Source organism: Carya illinoinensis, chromosome 5 (assembly GCF_018687715.1).
Source record: "Carya illinoinensis cultivar Pawnee chromosome 5, C.illinoinensisPawnee_v1, whole genome shotgun sequence".
Classification (NCBI taxonomy): domain Eukaryota; kingdom Viridiplantae; phylum Streptophyta; class Magnoliopsida; order Fagales; family Juglandaceae; genus Carya; species Carya illinoinensis.
Genome location: NC_056756.1, coordinates 29,561,061 through 29,580,961, shown reverse-complemented (window position 1 = coordinate 29,580,961; position 19,901 = coordinate 29,561,061). Strand labels below are relative to the sequence as shown.

Below are 19,901 nucleotides of genomic sequence, written 5' to 3'. Positions count from 1 at the left end.
TGGCTGGTCCATGGTCCTTGCATGTGTGGCCCAGGTTGTGTGGGCTGGGCACCATTGATGAGTCGCTGGGTTGGACCGTGGTTGGCTTAAGCATGGCAGGCTGCTGCATGGCCCAGGCCAGTGGGGCCTGGGCGTTGGTCTGCATGGCCCAGGCTGTGGTGCCTGGGCGTTGGTCAGCAAGACCCTGGCCAAAGCCAGGGTGTTGATCAGCATGGCCCTGGTCAAGACCAAGGCGTTGAGCAGCAAGGCCCTGGCCAAGGCCAGGGCGTTGATCAGCATGGCCCTGGTCAAGACCAGGGCATTGAGCGGCATGCCAGCATGCGTGGGCCTATTGGGCAGCCGCACCGTCAATTCCAAGATGGGTGTGCAAGCGTGCGCTGTGCGGGTGCCTAGGCCATGCATGGGCCTTGTGCCTACGCACGGCCCATGCATGCACGCGGTGTGTGCGCATAGCCCATGCATGCCCGCTGCGCACGCGCACTAGGCGTGCGTGCAGTCTAGCCGTGCGCTGAGTGTGGTATGACAACCTCGCTTGCGTGTGCGCGCCGATTGTTCGCTGCCTGATGGATGGTGACCGTGGTCTAGCATTCACCAAGGGCTCGGTCTGTGGGTAATCAAGCGACGCCAACAGTGCTGCTGGCGTGCTGTCCTGGCATGGGTTGGTGCTGGTCAAGGCATGGCCCGTGGCCTCCTGCCTTGGAGTTTTGACATATTCACCCCTGGCCAGTCTCAAAGAATAAAATAACTCGTATGGCAAATGGGTGAGCCGTCCAAACATTCACCTTCTTCCCTGTCTCCAAATTATGGGAAGTCGTTGTCAAATTATTATACGCACGTACACGTGATTTTGGCAATTAAGATACGAAACCACACGCTGCAAATTTGTCACATGAAGTTTGAACAATATATGCCAACTACTACTCTTGTCTTCTTTTTTCCATATAGTTAAGTAAATAAATAGTTAGATACACATTGAAATAAATGACAATAACTCCTTGAAGTTACTCTTGCAAGGAAGCATGCATTTTTAAATCAGATTAATTACATGAGATCATAGGAAGTTTATTTTTATTTTTATTTTTATTTTTATTTCGATTTACTCACTAACACTTCCTAAGATTTCCTCACTAAAATAAAAAATAAAAATAAAAAAACAATTTGTAATTAAAATTTGTATTTATATTTATTTTAATTTTAAAATTTTCATACTTCCTTGACGTTTATTATTTTAGCTAAAGAATAGTTACATACTCTATGCATCTATAGGGATAGGAGTTTAGACAAATTTACTCGAAAATTTGGGGTGGTTTCAGCATATATATATATATAGGGGATGTAAAATGAAAAGAAAAGTGATAATTGGGGTAAAAACTAATAACTTTGATCAAAGTTAAACCTCATAAAGCAGTAGTGGTACCGTTGGGGATCATTTAGAAATAGCTTTGGATGGATTGGGTTAGATATGCATGCGGTCACCCACCATTTATATATAAAAATATATATATTGCATGCAAAGGAAGATTTGATGTAGCAACAGCTACCTAGCTCCGAATTAGTAGTACTAATGCTACACCAAAATATGCTTATTGTTTTCCTCATGCACACCTCTAGCTATATATATATATATATATAATAATGATAGGGTCACCGCTCCCAGATACCGCTAGTCATTTTTATTTTATTTTTTATTTTTTGCTTTGTGATTAAGAAAATATTTTTTAATGATGTTGTGAATTTTTTTAAATTATTTAAAAGTGTTAAAAAAATACATGTAAAAATATATACACAAAAAATACTACACTGCTAACAGTAGCTCCCAATGGGAGTTGGGAGCGGTGACCGTAACAGCTTCCATATATATATATATGTATATATATATATAGAGAGAGAGAGAGAGAGAGAGAGAGAGAGAGAGAGAGAGAGAGAGAGAGAGAGAGAGAGAGAGAGAGAGAGAGAGAGAGAGAGAGAGAGAGGACCCTCCTTAGAAAATTAATTAGAGAAAAAAACCCCACATGCATGAGCTATATATTAATTTAAGCATATATGCCACCACATGATGAATGATGTGTGGTCCTATTATGTGCCAATTTGATTGAACCGATCATGTGAAGCACATGAGTGTCTATTAATGGCATTTCTGTATGACTTTTTATCATCATGTTTGAACTTTTCTAATTGAATTCCTAATATTATACTAACCCTTATTGATCCTCAATATCATATATTAATGGTCCATCGGCTTTGCTTCATATATAAATCATACTCATGCATACCACAACAAAAATGATTATTGACGATGATAATAGATTTATTTTAGTAGAAATGATCATTTTTTTTTTTTGCAAATAATTGATCAAATATAAGCATTTTTCTTATAGTAATAATAAAATTAAATCAAAATTTTTCGAGATTGTATTACGAACCAGCTAGCTAGCTACACCAAACACTACAAGAAAAATGAGTTTTTGTAACCAAAATTTTGTAATAAAAAAGACTATGTCTGACAAAAACATACTCATTTTCGTCGAAAATAGTTTTTTTGGTTGCAAAATTTTATTTGCAAAAATCTGTTTATCTTGTAGTGAAACTTGGATGGATGTCTCAAAGATATATATTGGAACAAACAGCTAGCTAGCTTTTAAGTCAAGCTTGCTGTCTAAGAGTCGGGTCCAAGGTTTCATTATTATGTTAATTTGAAGAGATCACAAAAATCTTCCTCACGAGACATAACATAGGACACAAGTTTCATATACAAGTCTTATCTAGTTGGTTTAATAATTATTTATTATTAGCTGTAAGTGAGGATCATAACTAGCCATGACCTACTAGTTATATGGAAGGAATTATGGTTATACGTACATTCTTCGCCTATATAGATCATGGACTAAATTAATAATTATCTTTCAAACTTCATCAAAAAGGCTAATCAAGTTTTTAAAATGATATCTACACGATCATTTAATTTCACGACACAACTATATATGAGTAATGATACACATACAATTAATCATATTTTAAAATAAGGATATTTTTATAAAGTGACCAAAATCCCCCTCGTGCAATATTGATCATGGACTCATATTTATCCATTAATGGGTAATTATGTTTGTCCCAGCTTGTAAACTACCATATATATTTTTACTTTGCATCTCAAACTACTAAAAATCTCAATTTTCACACTAAATTATATATATATATATAAATAAATAATGTATGTTACATATAATCGTGAAGTGTATAAGTGACGTGCAGTCGCTTTAAAAAAGAGTGAGATTTACTATTAAAAAATTAATTTTCTTTTTATATGAGTTCCTTATTTATTCAGTTTTTTTTTTTTTAAATTGATTGTGTAGTATTCGAGTACTCATGACTGCAAATATGATTTTATATCAATTTACATACTAAAATTTCTATTTTTTTGAAACCTTAGCGTAAAAGCTAACATGTAATAAAATTTTCATCCATTTTAACGATGGGGTCGGTGAAAGATTAGTTTGCAAAAAATTAATTTAGTTTTTCCAGCATGAAGTCTATGGCAATGGCATGCAGTAGTACGAGTGGTTTCAACTCTTATTAATGGAGGTAAATATGTTAATGGTGGTTGTTGCGACCATTATATATGGTAGCTGCTGCATGGCATAAGCATTACACTACTACAATTTAGCTCCATATAAAGTACTTTTAAACAAAATAATACCAGGCAATATCCCATTTGACAGCCGTTAATTTTGGCAACTATTTAAATGATTAAAATGACTTTTTATTGATGTTAATTGCCAAAAAATGATTGGGAGAAAAAAAAATGAAAAAGAGTAAAAGAAAATAATTTTGTTAATTAATAATGGTTGTAAAAAAATGATTGCCATTAATAAATTAACAAATATATTAAGCAAATATCATGAACTTGTTCTTACTTTTGTTTTTGTTTTATCAAAAATTTTATATGTAATTATTTTTTAGTATTCTTTTACGTATTTTATTAATGTGATTGGTTGTATATTAAAAAAATTAATATAGCCAATCACATTAATTGAATGTCAAAAATACGTAAAAATGAATATTCATGAACATTAAGCTTATTTTATTTTGTGTCAACAACCGTATTAACTATTTCACTGTCTATTGATTATGATAAGGTTGGTCTCTAAAAGGGAGGCTTAAAAAAGGCATTTGATAATATATTCTGCTGTAAAAACATGCGTAAATATTGTCCAAAAACCTTGTTAGATGAAAATTGGGAACAGCCAGATTTTGTTTCTTTATAGAAACATATATATATATATATATAATGTTTTTTCATCTTTTCGGTGAAATAGGAATGAAAAAGAAGCACAAAAAGCCTCATATCTAATTATGTAGCATACAATTAATTTGACAAGACAACGAGGCTAGGCTAGCTAATAACTAGTGAAATATTTCGTACGTGGTCAACTAAATTGCTCCACCATGACATTAAGGTCAACTCTAAAATTAAGGCAACCTTAATAACAACAATAAACTGAGGCAATTTTAATTTCGTACGTACTTGATATATAATTAAAAGTACTGAAGTCCTGATCATCTGATGAAAATGAAAAATTCAAGTCTTGATCCGACAACAGGAACAAACTGATCAAGGACCTTAGGATCAATTTTCTCAATATAATCAACCAACTTGTCAATAAATGAATTAGGTGCATGGCCATGCATACTTAGATTTTGACAACCCAACAAAGCAACTTAGGCTCAATTGCACTGAATTTGATCACATGATCCCCTCCATGCATCTTTTTAAGTGATCAACCAAAAGAAATCTCTGGCCGATCGAAGAAGATATGTTCAAGAAGAATGAAACGACAATGCCTAACATGCATGACGTATTGACCCATGTGTCTACCCATGACAGAAAAAAGCTAAGTGAATGAAGGAAAAAAAGGCGGTGGTAACCACTTTCAATTATTAAAGGTCCAGCCTATAGACACTCCCCATCTCCCTTTCGTTTTTGAAAAGAGACTTGAGAAATTGGCTCAACTCAAGGCTGGAATGCTGAGAGAAGTCTCCATCTTTCCAATGCCTTTTTTTTGAAGAAAAGCATCGGGAACAAACTATGTACATGGATTGTGGGCTATGTATGTAGATAATATTTAGAAGAGAAATGGGAAAAGCTATGTCGGAAACACATTATACATTCATTCATTCTGACCTTGCTAAAGTTGGTTCAGTGTAAAGCTGTTTTGTTATGGGTTAGACCCCTTTGTACTATCCCCATTATTGGATTGCGATCCCCCCCATCAATCAAACATATAAAGGAGGGGGGACAGCTCCTGTGCAATCTCTTTATCTTCGATCCTCAGCTTTAGGCAGGTTCTAAACGCCTTTTTTAGGTTCTTCTTAAATTTTGCAGATGGGAATATTATTGAAAGAAAGTCTTGCTGGGGTAGGCTTGTATTCAGCACAGACATGGACTTCATGAAAGGGGCCAAAGCTTATCTAGACATGAAAACTTTGGTCCGAATGTGTGTGCCTCCAATTTTATTTCTGTTAACTCCTGTAGTTGTTGAGACATGGCCGGGCTTCAATCGGTTCAAATGAGACTTAGAATTCTAGACATAATACTTTTTTTAAAAAAAATTGTACAATATTTCTACACTTTACAATTATAAATATCTTTTATCTTCTTTGTGACGATCTCCCACCAAATTCCAAAATCTACCACCTGATTACTCAGTCACAATGCTTCATTTTTTATTTTTTTTATTGGGTTTGTGATGAAGTATTCTATTCTGAAATAAGATTTTGATTGCACCCAGAAATATAACCATAATATATGGGAGAGGTGACTTCAAAAAACAAATGAGAGAACCATTCTCTCCACTCCCCCCCCCCCCCCCAAAAAAAAAAAGAAAAAGAAAAAAAAAGAAAAAGAAAAAGAAAAAGACAGAAGAAAATAATAAAGGGTAACTCCCTCAAAGTACACCACCATCTGCTATTATTACCAACTATATATCAATTTTGACAATCACAATTTGAGCTACTAAAAATTTATAATTTTCCTCAATTTCTCTTGTAGATTTCTTTTTCTTCAATGGAAGAACTTTTCAAGTTTCTATTGAATGCAACTTTGGTTTTTAAAGTTTTAATTGTTTGTTGTTCTTGTCTTTATATTTTTATTTTGGAAGGTGCTGATGTAAGGATTAGGTGTAAAATATTCAATCCTAACACGCCACCTCAATGTCTTAAAAATTCACAATAAGCTCTACTACAAGGAAGAAATTCTTTTAAAGGAAAGATCTAAAACCTTAAAAAATATAACTCCTAAATTTCTAATTACCCTACTACTAATTATTTTTAAGACAATCATTACATATTATTCTACTGTCATTCAGGGTGGTGTCTATTACTTAGTAAATAGTCACAAAGAAATTAATCCAGCCGTTACTCAAGTTAACAGCGCGCCCACCCTTCACTTGTCAGTAGTGGTCGGATCTTATCAATTTGGTCAAATCTAACCAATTTGGTCGGATTGGGGTAGTCTATTGCTACCCCGACGCTGGTGGCGATAGTCCAAAAGACATCTTTATTCTTTTAAAAACAATGACGTAATTATTTAAAATTAATAGGATTTTAATATTATGTGAGTGGGTCTATTTCATCATCAATGGAAACTTGATGCGTTAGCTTTCCATTGGAGGATGTAAAGGGTCCTGATGTTAATTTTCTCTTCAACAAACAAAATAACACTAGAAAGTGTTGCTTAAAATATGAATTCCTATCTTGAGAAAGTTCTTTCTAAAGAATATGATTTAATTTGAATATAGAAAATGATAGTATGATTATCAAATATATTTATTAAATATGTTTATTTTTATTTTTTTAATAGTTAAAAAAATGACTATTAATAAATTTCTATATATATTTTTATTTTTTTAATGATTAAAAATATTAAAAAAAAGATAAAAAAATTATTTATATTAATATACATATTTAATAAACACTAGTCACTCTAACTTAGGATCAATGATACGTGCTGGATATGGAATGTACCGGGGCTCCGTCCTTGGGCTATTTATAAGCCCATTGTCGGATGTTGAAGGAAGAGATAAAAGAATGTGTGATGGACTGAAAAGGGGCATAAAGTTGACAAGTACAAAGTTGGAAGTGTAGACGAAAATTAGGCCATAGCTTGAGAGTTATTACCATTTATGATTGATACAATCATTTTTAGTTATTTTTTGTAAATTCTATTGATATAATTAGTTAAAATGATTATTTTATAATAAAAAATAATGTAACTAATTATATTAATAAAATATACAAGAAATATCTATAAAAATAACTATACATAAAATTTTTATATTACTATACACAATGTTTTCATTTTTATTTTTTATTTTTTTAATAGATATATAGTGTAAAGCTACTTATTATAATTTTTTATAGCTAAAATGGTGGTGGAACCGTGGAATGGACTAAAGCTTCGTTTAGATAGTGAAAATATTTTATATTATCTCATTTTATTATTATAATTTTTTAAAATTCTGATATAAAATATAATAAATAATTCAATTTTTTTAAACTCTAAAACAATAATAATATTAAAAAAATAATATTTTAACAATATTTTACTTTATTTTTAACTTTTATCTAAAATTATCTCATCTCACTGTCTAAATTGCACTAATAGAATAAATGAGAGTAACCTTTTTCCAAGGAAGCTTTCGGAATCTCCAAACTTCCCAACAAATATGGAGCCAAAAGACTGGGTCAACCAATATATATATATTTTTTTGAAAGGAAAATAATTGCATTGGAGAATCAATCATTACATGGTAACTCAAGCAAAATGGCAGACATAACTACAGGAGGACCATCTTCAATCCACACTGACTCAGAATCTGAAAACACATGCCTAACTTAGCTGCAATATGTGCAACCTTATTGCTACCTCTCCTAACAAAGCTCAGCTTCCAACCATTCATTCCCTTTAATAAATATTTAATGTCTTCAATCAGAATTCCTTGCCAAGAACTATTAGTAGATTGACCAATAACATCCTCAATTATTGACTTTGCATCTCCCTCGATAACCACCTGCTGCAACCTCATTTCTCTGCATAACTTGATGCTTCTTATAAGAGCATAGCATTCTGCCGAATAAGCATAACGTAGATGACTCCTTGGAGCAGTAACCACGATCATAGCCTCACCCCTATAATTTCTTACCACAATACCAATACCCATCAACTTCTTTTCAGAATCAAATGTAGCATCAAAATTTAGCTTATAAGAGGAATCCGATGGTGGGCTCCAACACAGATCAACAACCTGTTGATGGATACTCTCTGCATCAGTGATGGAGCACAGATGAACATCTTGAAACACTTCTATATCATTCAAAGCAGATCTAATCAAAGCAAGTGGAGTAATAAATTTGTTATTAAAAACAAAAAAATTTCTTCTAGACCAAATCTTGTATAGAATAGCAACCACCTGATCTAACACCATAGAATCTAATCTGTTACACAAATTAATCCACAATATTCTAAAATTTGGATAATTCGAGCTCCACTTGTTTAGAGGACTATCTTTCTCCCCCTATACATCCATAGAAGTTGGACAAGTCCAAAGAACATGTATAATAGGTTCCTTACTATGCTGACAGATAGGCCACAATCCATCATCCATAATCTGTTTTTTCCTTAGCAACTGTTTTGTAGGAAGAATATCATTAAGCGTCTTCCATAGAAATTGTTTAAACTTCCCTGGAACCTTCAAATGCCATATTTTCCTCCATATTACATCAACTGTCTCACCATTTGAAGTCTCCCCAACATACTGTTTTGTCAATGAGCAATCCAAAAAATAAGCACTTTTTACAGAAAAGACAACTTTTGTACTTTTGGCCCAAATCAATTTATCATCTACATCCCTCGAGCTTATAAGTATACTACAAATAAGTTGAGCTTCTTCTGAACTGAAAACTTCCATTATCAAGTTAGTCTTCCACCTGGCACTAGCAATATCAATTAACTCAACAACTGTAGAATCTGTAGACAGCCTATTAATAGGAGTTTGGACTTTATAAGTAGTAGGTTTTGGGAGCCATTTATCATGCCAAACACGTATACTGTGTCCATTTCCAACCCTCCAAACTACTATTTCTTTGATCAAACTAATAGAAGACCAAATATTCCTCCAAATATGGGAAGGAGAAGAACCAAATTTAGCATTCAATATATCACAGTTTTTGAAGTATTTGCCTTTAAAGGCCTGTGCCACCAAAGACTTAGGCTCTTGAATCAATCCCCATACTTGCTTAGCCAACAGAGCTCTATTAAAACTAATAAATCTTCTGAATCCAAGTCCGAATCCAAGTCCTCCTTTGTTCTTTACCTCCCCTAATTTTACCCAACTTTTCTGTATTAGATTTTGACCTTCCTACCATGGTGGGAAGACCTAAATACTTATTATAATTTCCACATAACACCCCATTGTAGATTCAATAATCATCTCTCTTGCTGCCCGATCTGTGTTTGAACTAAAGATGATGGAAGTTTTTTTGCTTATTCATAGTCTGACCTGAAGCACCTCATAGAGCCATAAGATCTGTTCTACATAGCACCACTCTTCTTGCTTTGCTCTATAGAAAATGACACAATCATCTGCAAAAAGAAGATCATTGGTGGCCATTCCACCCCTTGGAGCAGAAACACCCTTAAAAAGACCACCCCTCAGCACATAGAAGAAATAGAAAAGGAGACAAGGGGTCATCTTGTCTAAGGCCTCGAGATGGAACAATAACGTTACCCGGTACTCCACTAACTATCACAGAATTAGTATTTCTATCACCCTTCTCAAGCCAATGTCTTTTAGCCCTTTGATTCCATTTAACATCCTCTTGATTCAATAAGAACCCAATCTCCTTCCGAAGTTGTTTCTGAGCAGGCATAGAACTTGAGTCTTCATTGTGTTGAAGCAGATCCAGCTCTTTTGATTTCTCCTTGATAGCTTTTACTCTTTCACGATCCAAATTCTTGCTCCATCTTTTAAGACCCTTACTACATTTCTCAAGTTTTGCCTGAACTGATTCTAACATATTCACATCAGTAGATACTCTTTGCCATTCTGATTCTACTACTTGACTACAACCAGCTTCTCTTCCCCAAGTAAGCTCATATTTGAAACTGTTATGAGCACTTCTCTATACATATCTACCTGAGCCACATTCTAGAACCAAAGGACGATGATCAGAACAAATAGCAGCAAATGTTTCAACCTGACAATACATGTTACTGTCTAGCCAAGTCTGATTAGCCAGAACTCTGTATAACCTTTCCTTGGTATAAGAATCATCTTCATGTTGATTGCTCTATGTAAACTTTTCTCATTTCCAACCCAAATAATATAAATGTCCTTGCTCTAATACTTGTCTGAACAACTCCATTTGATTCTCACTTCTCAAGCTACCTCCCACCTCTTTGTCATTGGACAATATCTCATTAAACCCCCAACGACACACCATCCAGAAAATTCAGGCTTAAATGACTTTAACAAATCCCAAGCTTTACTCCTTTGACTAACTTCTGGGTGACCATAAAAACAAGTAAGCAGCCACTTATTCTCCCCAAGTGCATCGGAAATAATAACATTAATATGCCTTACTGAATAATTAAGTAGCTCAACATTTAGATCATGCTTTCACATTAACACAAGACCATCACTTCTACCAACAACATCAACTCCTATATAGTTCTCATATCTAGCTTTTGTGGCAATACATCTTGCAAGTTTAACAGTTAACTTAGTTTCCATAATAAACACCACCTCAGGCACTTTGGTCTTCACTAGTGAGCAAAGACTTTGAACTGTTCAGGGGTTCCTAAGCTCCCGATAGTTCCAACTTAGGACTTTCAGAATACTTGGCGGGGCAGACAATCAGCCTCCGCCAATCCAACTTGTGAAACACCATCTTTTTGACTTTTCTTTGAGCTCGATATATCTGTAAGCAACTCTTCATCTTCATCAATCAATCGTTTACTAACCGACTGACAGATAGTACTTGGAGCATACTTACCTTGAATGCGAGCCCTTCTCTTCCATTTGCCTCCCCCTTTCTGCAAACACTGAAGTTTACCACTAACATTCTGAGTTTCCTTTGGCAATTGAGATAAATTAATTGTGAAGCAACAATTAATTTAGTGAGTCTTTAGATACAGGATAACTGGGCCCATCTCCCTTAAGGTCTGTGTTGCTAACTCCCTTTTTCGATACTATTTGGACTTGCTTAGCAAGGCCCAAAAGCCCATCAAGGCTTACCACTTGTGTTTTCAGTCTTCCATTATCAGAAGGAAAAGTATAGTTGTAAATATAATTGTGTACTAATTTATATATTAATATGATATGATTGATAAAAAATAAATTTTATTAAAAATAATATTAATTTAAATTTTAAATATGAATAAATTAATATTAATACGTGGATTAATAAGTAATTATTTGTATGTAGGAAAACTCCTTCACACAACCACTGCCCTTAACACTTATCCGTTGTTGATCCTCTCCCCCATATTCAAATTCAGAAACTGAAACAAGCCCCTTCCCGAGTTTCATGCCTACAATATTGCTATTACTAAAACCACCTTCCAACTCAGCCTGCACAGGCTGCTCCTCCTCCACTTCTGTGGGTTGGTCACCTTGTTCAAAATTTTCTAACGATCCCTCCGCCTCGGGGTCACCTCCTTCTTTTGTACCCTCTGGTCCAGTATAGCTATTAACTGAAGACAGAGGAGATGATTTGCACCTTCCACCAACCTCCGCACAAAGCCATGCTCCAAACTGCATGGCTGTGTGATCATCATTTCCAAACCCTGACCCGCCATTCGAGCAACCGGAACTATCATGAATAATCCATCTACACCTAATGCATATCTTTGGAAGTTTCTCATATTGAAAAGCCACCCATAACTTCCTACCTGAGGAATTAATGAATCTTCCACGAGGAATAAGTTTAAAAAGAGGCAGTTCAATTTTCACTTGAAGAAACCTCCCCCACCCTACACCATCTTCCGCCACATCCACCTCTAAAACCTTACCGAGGCACCAATCTGCTCCCCATATTCCTTCGTCATCTTCCCTAGAGGAAGGTTATGCATTTGTAACCAGAAAGCCTCAGTTTCAAATTTAATCTGTGCAGACTGGAGCCCACCATCATGAGGACGCAGAGAAAACAACATATTGTCAAAAAGCCATGGCCGTCCATCTAGAATTCTGTCTTTATCTGCATGCGTTGCAAAAGTCACCACGAAAACATTCCTCTCCACCTCTCAGAACACAACTTTTTTACTAATCCTCTAGATCTTAGCCATCAAATTTGATATCAGGTCCTTACCAACAACACGATCACTACAGACTTTCCCAATAAGACTACGTTCACCCTTTCGCTTCACTTGCTCATCCTCCCCTAAAGGGGACTCAAGAACCACCTCCTCCTCTTTTGAAAGACGTAATTGTTTCCATCTATCTTCCAGATCTTCCATCGTATGAGCTTAGAGCTAAAACTCACCGAAAAATAACTCGGGACCACCACGTCTGAAATTGCCTAGAGGAGACTTATAAATATTTTAGGTCAACCTCTATTTTTATTATTGCACATATAGCTAATTCGGATTTTAAGAGATTGTAGAATTATTAATGAAATGATTGAACAATGAGATGAGATGAAAATTTAGTAATTAGTAATTTAATAATTTGTAAAATAATAATGAAATTATTTGAGTTAAAATATTTTATTAGATTTAAAAAAAACAATAAAAGTTAAATAAAAATATCGTAAAGTTAAAATGTTGGCCGAATATAATTTTTTAATATAATTTTTGTTCTAAAATTTGAAAAATTTGTATTATTTTTGCATTTGTTTGAAAATTTAAAAAATAAAGTTAAAAAATTAAAATTAAAAAAAATTATATTTAAATGATATTTAAAAAAAAATTATAAAAAATTTTAACATGAAGATCACCAAACATCTTTGTTCAAACATAGATAAATGCAGTAGATTGAACCCTCAAAAGAAACATGCGGAAAACTAGGTAAATCTAGGTGCTTCCTGTTACTATTTATGATAGATACATACTATTTATGATAGATACTATTACGATTTAAAATTCTATGGATGTAATTACGTGGAAAAAATGTAATTTAGAAAATAAGATGGAAGAGATTTTTAAAAAATAATAAAATTTTAAAAAAAATTATAAAAAGAATGATTTTTAGCTAGATTTTAAAAAATATTACTAGTATCCGGCTAGAAATGCTATGAGCTATGAGCTAAAAAAATATTTAGCTGCCCAGAAGAAGAGAGAAAGGACCGCAGGCAACCCACACACAATTGGATCCTGTCATGATCATGATAATAATGCATGCCAGCTAAACTGTTTGGCATACTCTATTATTAATTGTGTCTTTGGGTTCTGACACAGAGAGAGAGAGAGAGAGAGAGAGAGAGATGGCTGCTGCGGACGAAGAGAGAACCCTCTTGGACGGTGATAATGCTCTTCAGCAGGTTCTAACCCTTGATCTCCCCATCTTCTTTTATTCCGTTTGTAATTCAACTATTTGATCTCTTTGGTCCTTCAGCGTGAGTGAGTGCGTTTTTTTCTTCCTTCTTTCATCGTCCGGGCTCTACCATCTTGAGCTCGGCCGTAAATCTCCAATTTGCGGCCTCGGATTTTTGCCTCTTCTTAAAAATGAAGGCAATGTTGGGGGGTATCCCAGATGAGAAGACATGGCTCTACAAATTTTCCAAGCAACACAGATTCCTTTTTACTTTCTCGGGCAAATGGTACTTCTCGTTGAAAATATTAGTATTTCTCTGGATGTTCGCCAATTATTGTTTGAACGGTTGAACCCGTAGAACTCGCAAAAGAAGAGGGGGGGAAAAAAAATAAAAAAGGTCGCTTGAAGATGGGATTGACACGTGGCTAAAATCTTGCCGATAAAGGCGGACAGGGTACCAAATTTGCCTACCACCCTACTCCATTTAAGCCCCTGCATCATTCTTTTCATTGGTTGGATTGGAACTATTTTAAACTTCTGACCGTAGAACTAAAAAACTGGACGATATTTATGGTGGTTTTCTAATTTGCATATACTATTTTAAAATAATAATTTTGGTTTTTTTTTTTTTAAATAATAATTTTGGTTCAAATGTGTATATATATATATTAATTTTATTATTTTACATTGAACTCTAACACAATTTCACAACCACACACTTAGAACTCTCGTATGTAATGAATTGCTATAAGAATTCTATAAATATCAGTAAAATAATTTGTGAATAATAATAAAATAGTTTAAATTAAAGATTTTTTGGATTAAGTGTTGATCTAATATTATCTAATTATTATAATTTTTTTTCCAAAATTTTAAATAAAATACAATAAATGATTCAAAATTTTTAAATCTCAAAACAAAAATAAGATTAAAAAATTATATTTTAATAATATTTTAATCAACTTTCAACTTTTATCTCAACTTAACTCACTTTCAAAACATCCATAATATGTTTTATTGGGTTTTGATAAAGGAGAGATAAATTTGAATAAAAATATTATAAAGTTAAAAAATTATTAGAATATTTTTTTAATATTATTGTTATTTTGAAATTTAAAAAATTTATATTATTTTTTGTGTTTTGTTTGAAAGTTTGGAAAAGTTGTAATTTAGATAATAATTAGATAACAAAGTTGAATATTTGAAATTGAAAAATGTTTATGATTAGGTGATGTTTGGGAATGAAATTTTCCAAATAAGCCCTTATTCTATCAAGAAAATATTTAGTTACAAAAAAATTTCATAAAAGTAAATTTACAAGTTGACGTAGTTTGGTGTGGTACGTTAGATTATAACTAAAACTATTTTTATTATAAAGTAGATCTAACATATCATACAAAATTTTGTTAATTTAATAGTTTATTTTTATGAAATCTCTTTGTAGCTGTAATACTTCTTATTCAATTAATACTTTTCCTTAACTTCATTGAATCTGATTTTAAATTAACGCACAAATTACATAAAATTGATAGAAATTAAGAGTGGTTCAACTCGAATTATCAAAGAAGAGATTTTCTAGCATGGGACAACAGGTGATTTAACAAAAATTTAGATTTTTTTCATAAATAATTTACAAAAGTACCTCCTCCGATTAGTTCTTCCAAAGATTTTTCAAAGTGATTCTTTACTAGGTGTAATGCTATGTATACTTCTGTATATTTGGGTTATGCCTATTTTAATATCAATAAAATACCTTCTTACCTGTAAAAATAAAAAAAAGACTTCGTGAAGTGATATGCCAATGTAGTACCTCAAGTGCACACATTTTTTTTCTAGGTTTTATGGCATATATACTACTTATAATGGAATTTAGGAAAATGCTAAGTGTAATTAAGAAAAACTTATAAAAAATTTACTTCTCCACATGTCAGTTATTGATACGTTGAAAATTATGAAGTTTGAAATTCAAAAGAAAACTAACAAAATGAGTCCTGTAAATAAAAGTGTAAGTACATACAGCACTTCTCCTTTGGCTCTTCCGATTTTTGACTTAAAATAAATAAGAAAAAGCTAGCAGAGTAAAATTAATTCGGTAATTGTCGTAGGTTCAGTTTTTGCCTAAAAAGAAAAAAGAAAACTCAATCGCAAACCCCATTTTTAGTCGTTATAATGTCAAATAAGTAATTATTAACCGACATCAGTTGAACAACAAAGCTGAAAATTTTTTAGAGAAGCCAAAATTAATTAGCAAAACGATTATTTTTTAGCTGAATCTTTGTACTAGTGGTCTTGCTCCGGGTAGAGGGTGTTCTAGGAGCTGTAATCAGTTTAATTTTTATGAACTTTGAAACTACATTAAAGGGTTGGTCCCAAACATAAGTTGACCAATGTACATATATTTTTTTCTTTAAGAAAATTTGCTTTAAAATTAAAATTGAAAATACAAGAGTAAGGGGGAGATTCCCAACAACGAAAACTCATTCCATAATAAACAAGGAAAAAAAAAAAAAAAGAAGAAAAAAACATACAAAACTGGGTAGGAGATCCTTTACCTACATTTTCTTCTCCCCCCCAAAACCTCCCTCCCTCCCTCCCCTAGCTACATATGGTGATTTATATTATTTGATATCTCTTCAGAATGATGAGGTCACTGGCGATGGCTCAGTTGACATTAAAGGGAGGCCTGTCCTGAAGAATGGTACTGGAAAGTGGAAAGCATGCCCCTTTATTCTAGGTAACGATTCTTCTCTATCCATTTTTGTGCTGTTATTATTTGCCATTTAACAGTTGTAAAACTCAGTACAGGTACTGGAGGTTGTGAACGTTTGGCCTTCTATGGGATTTCCTCTAATCTTGTTACCTATCTTAAAAGCAAACTACATGAAGGAAATGTCTCTGCTGCAAGAAATGTTACCACTTGGCAAGGCACTTGTTATTTTATACCCCTTATTGGAGGCGTCTTAGCTGATACTTACTGGGGAAGATATTGGACAATGGCAGTTTTCTTCGCTTTTTACCTTATTGTAAGCAGATGCTTAAGTTACCATTAACTTTATATATTTTCTAGGCAGAAAGTTATTTTAATTTTAGGCACTTGATCAGCACATTGCCTCTCAAACATCGTACATGTTTCAAATCAGAAGAGCTATAGCCTTACGCTCTTGTTTTCCTTTACATATAGTTAGGTAATCGACTATATGGCTCTCATTGCATCATTTGGACTACAACGTGCATTCTATTAGACTTGGAGGGAATTCTACCATATGGCTGGATATGTAGTTTTGTTGAGCTGTATTAGATTAGGTCAATGCATGTTAGAAAGGTTAAGGAAATTTCAATGAAGTAATAAACACTGATAGTAAAAAAGGCTCTTAGGACGCCAATGCTGTCTGTCACAGTTGTTTCTTCTTTATAGTCCCCATTGGTAGCCTCTATTTACACGTGGTTTTAATAGGTAACTCTGAGCTATTGGTTCATTGTTTTTTGCGCAGGGTTTGTGTACATTGACTCTCTGTGCATCAATTCCTGCATTACAGCCTGCTGAATGTGTGGGTACAGTATGCCCTTCAGCTACTACAGCTCAGTATGCAATATTCTTTATTGGACTCTACTTTGTTGCGCTTGGGACCGGTGGGATCAAACCGTGTATTTGGCCTTTTGGGGCAGATCAGTTTGATGATACTGATCCCAGGGAAAGAGGAAAAAAGGGATCCTTCTTCAACTGGTTCTACTTCTTTAATAACATTGGTGCTTTTCTATCAAGTAGTCTAGTGGTTTTGGTTCAAGAAGATATCGGGTGGGGTCTTGGATATGCCATTCCTACATTGGTTATGGTTATTGGCATTGTAATCTTTGTTGCAGGCACGCCCTTCTACAGATTACAGAGACCAGGGGGAAGTCCTCTTACAAGAATTTCCCAGGTCTTGGTTGCATCATTTCATAAGCGAAATTCGGTGGTCCCAGAGGACAGTAGTCTCCTTTATGAAACACAAGACTTGAGATCTACCAGTAGAGGAAGTCGTAAGCTGGACCACAGCAATGAGCTCAAGTACTCGTTTTCCTTATTATAGTGAGCTCAAGAAATATGGTTATTCATTCTAAAAAAAAAAAAAAAAAAGTAATATGGTTATCATTGATCATCATAAACTTGTTCATTTGGACAGGAATAAAAACCCCACACATTTATAAGGGACTGTTCCTGCTATTAGTATTTGGAATGCTAAATTGAATGACTATTACATTCCAGACAAGAATGTAATGAATAACTGCTGCTAGATTCAGTTTACTTCTGCATAAACATGATAGCTATTTTCAATTTTGCAAAAAAGAAAAAAAGGATGGGTACGATTTTTGCACAAGAGATATGCTAGGAGTATATTATGTACTTATTTTGTCCTGTATTGCAGCATCCAATCTATTGTTCCTCTTAGAGAGCTATGAATTTTATGTTATTATTTCCTGAACTAAAAGCTGAACGACTTGCATGGAAGTTAATATCTTGATTTTTTGGACCTCCTAAACTGCAAAACAAGTTCTGCTTTGTTAAAGCTTTCACTCCATCTTTTTTGTAGGTGCCTTGATAAGGCTGCTGTTGTCTCAGATTCCATCTTCAAAAGTGAAGATTTCTCCAATCATTGGAGGCTTTGCACTGTGACACAGGTGGAGGAATTGAAGATTTTGATTCGAATGTTTCCAATCTGGGCGTCAGGAATTATCTTTTCTGCAGTTTATGCGCAAATGTCTTCATTATTTGTGGAACAAGGGAAGATGATGGATAGAACAGTAGGTTCTTTCACCATTCCTGCAGCCACTCTCTCGAGTTTTGACCTCATCAGTGTTATTATTTGGGTCCCAATCTATGATAGGATAATTATTTCGATTGCAAGGAAATTTACAAGGAAGGAAAAGGGGTTCTCAGAGTTGCAAAGAATGGGAATTGGCCTTTTTGTGTCAGTCCTTTGCATGTTGGTAGCTGCTTTAGTAGAGTTTAAGCGATTGCAGCTTGCTAAAGAGCTTGGTTTAATTGATGAAGATGTTGCAGTACCAATTAGCATATTCTGGCAAATTCCCCAATACTTCATGTTGGGTGCTGCAGAGGTATTTACATTCATTGGACAGCATGAGTTCTTCTATGAACAAGCACCAGATAACATGCGTAGTTTATGCAGTGCATTGTCACTTCTGACAAATTCATTGGGGAATTACTTGAGCTCTTTGATTTTGACTATTGTAACTTACATCACAACCAAAGGTGGGAATGTTGGATGGATACCAGATAACTTGAATGAGGGCCATCTTGATTATTTCTTCCTGCTTTTGGCTGGTCTAAGCTTCTTGAATATGTTGTTGTACATTGTTTTTGCGAGAAAGTACAAAGAAAAGAAGGCTTCTTAAGGTTTCTTCAAGAAGCTACAGCTTTATGAAAACTCTTGACAAAAGAAGCGCTTGAAGGGTTGCAGAAGGAACATCTTGAATATGTTGGTGTATAAGAATCAAGTTGTTTCATTTGGTCCTTGGTTCAAGTCTTATTGACACCTTCATTGTTGTTCCAATTACAAGCTGGGGTGTAAACATATTGTTTGCTGTGGTATCACACAAGTCATAAAAGATTAATACCAATATCTTTTTATGCTAGCTGATGTGGAGGCTTCCTTATCTGGGATATGTTTGGTGTCTCAATAAGCAGGCTTACAAATAGAATTTCTCAGATGCTAAATTTGCTACAAATTTTATAACACGTGTTACAAACTCAGTTGGCAGTTCATATGACCATTGATAGATCATCAATAGAATAAATACTTGATTTGACTTAACTTTTGATTAACTTTGATTGTTAGCAAATCAATCTGTGAAACTTATATAGCAAGTCTTTTAGTCCTTCTTGCACTACTTTTTTTTTTTTTTTGAAGGCAAAAACAAGCCTTTAGAACTTTTCATTTCAATGAACTAGAAATACACGTAGGGTATTCCTCCATAGTGATGATACAATCTGAAATGGAAAGAGCATTCTTTGCAAGAATGTGAGCTACAACATTACCATCTCTCCTAACATGAGAGACTTCCCACCTTGCAAACTTAACAAGTTCTAACTTAGCTTCAAAGAGGAACATGCTGGAACTGCACCACACCTCTTGGTCCCTCTGCAATGCTTGTATGGCTTGGAGAGAGTCACCTTCTAGCACCACCTTTGATAATCCCAGGTCTCCTGCAAACTGAACAGCCTTTAGAGCTCCATATGATTCGGCCAGAAAGGGTTCTGTGATGAGAGATTTCCTTTGCCTTAGTGTTGCTACAACCATGCCTTGACAGTCCCTTACTACCACCCCTACCCCAACAAAACCCTCTGCTTTGTTCGCAGCTCCATCCTAATTT

General features: G+C 34.3%; 2 protein-coding genes across 3 annotated transcripts; one reads left to right on the top strand and one right to left on the bottom strand.

Annotated features, from left to right (window-relative positions):
• Nucleotides 1-7,741: 7,741 nt before the first annotated feature.
• Nucleotides 7,742-12,576, bottom strand: LOC122311798. Its single transcript, XM_043126476.1, has 3 exons — nt 12,029-12,576; nt 11,053-11,206; nt 7,742-8,303 (listed from the first exon to the last, which is right to left on the bottom strand). Exons 2-3 carry the CDS (start codon nt 11,119-11,121, stop codon nt 7,836-7,838), a joined length of 537 nt encoding a protein of 178 aa, XP_042982410.1. The 5' UTR covers nt 11,122-11,206; nt 12,029-12,576; the 3' UTR covers nt 7,742-7,835.
• A 735-nt stretch (nt 12,577-13,311) lies between these two features.
• On the top strand, nt 13,312-19,353 carry LOC122311408 (protein NRT1/ PTR FAMILY 8.3-like). 2 transcript variants are annotated; one of them, XM_043125957.1, is made up of 5 exons: nt 13,312-13,536; nt 16,167-16,263; nt 16,335-16,552; nt 17,021-17,577; nt 18,101-19,353. In XM_043125957.1, the coding sequence occupies exons 1-5, from the start codon at nt 13,480-13,482 to the stop codon at nt 18,921-18,923; spliced, it is 1,752 nt and encodes a 583-aa protein (XP_042981891.1). In that variant the 5' UTR covers nt 13,312-13,479; the 3' UTR covers nt 18,924-19,353. The 2 variants fall into 2 exon arrangements, with proteins under 2 accessions (XP_042981891.1, XP_042981892.1); XM_043125958.1 differs by lacking the exon at nt 13,312-13,536 and adding an exon at nt 13,580-13,815.
• The last annotated feature ends 548 nt before the right edge of the window (nt 19,354-19,901 follow it).

Bases quoted from the DNA above. Each gene is read 5' to 3' on its own strand.
- LOC122311798 (XM_043126476.1), bottom strand. From the start codon at position 11,121: ATGTTAGTGGTAAACTTCAGTGTTTGCAGAAAGGGGGAGGCAAATGGA. The intron at 8,304-11,052 runs GTAAGTATGCTC...ATCCATCAACAG, and splicing joins GAGAAGGGCTCGCATTCAAG to GTTGTTGATCTGTGTTGGAG.
- LOC122311408 (XM_043125957.1), top strand. From the start codon at position 13,480: ATGGCTGCTGCGGACGAAGAGAGAACCCTCTTGGACGGTGATAATGCT. The intron at 13,537-16,166 runs GTTCTAACCCTT...ATATCTCTTCAG, and splicing joins GTGATAATGCTCTTCAGCAG to AATGATGAGGTCACTGGCGA. The intron at 16,264-16,334 runs GTAACGATTCTT...AACTCAGTACAG, and splicing joins AGCATGCCCCTTTATTCTAG to GTACTGGAGGTTGTGAACGT.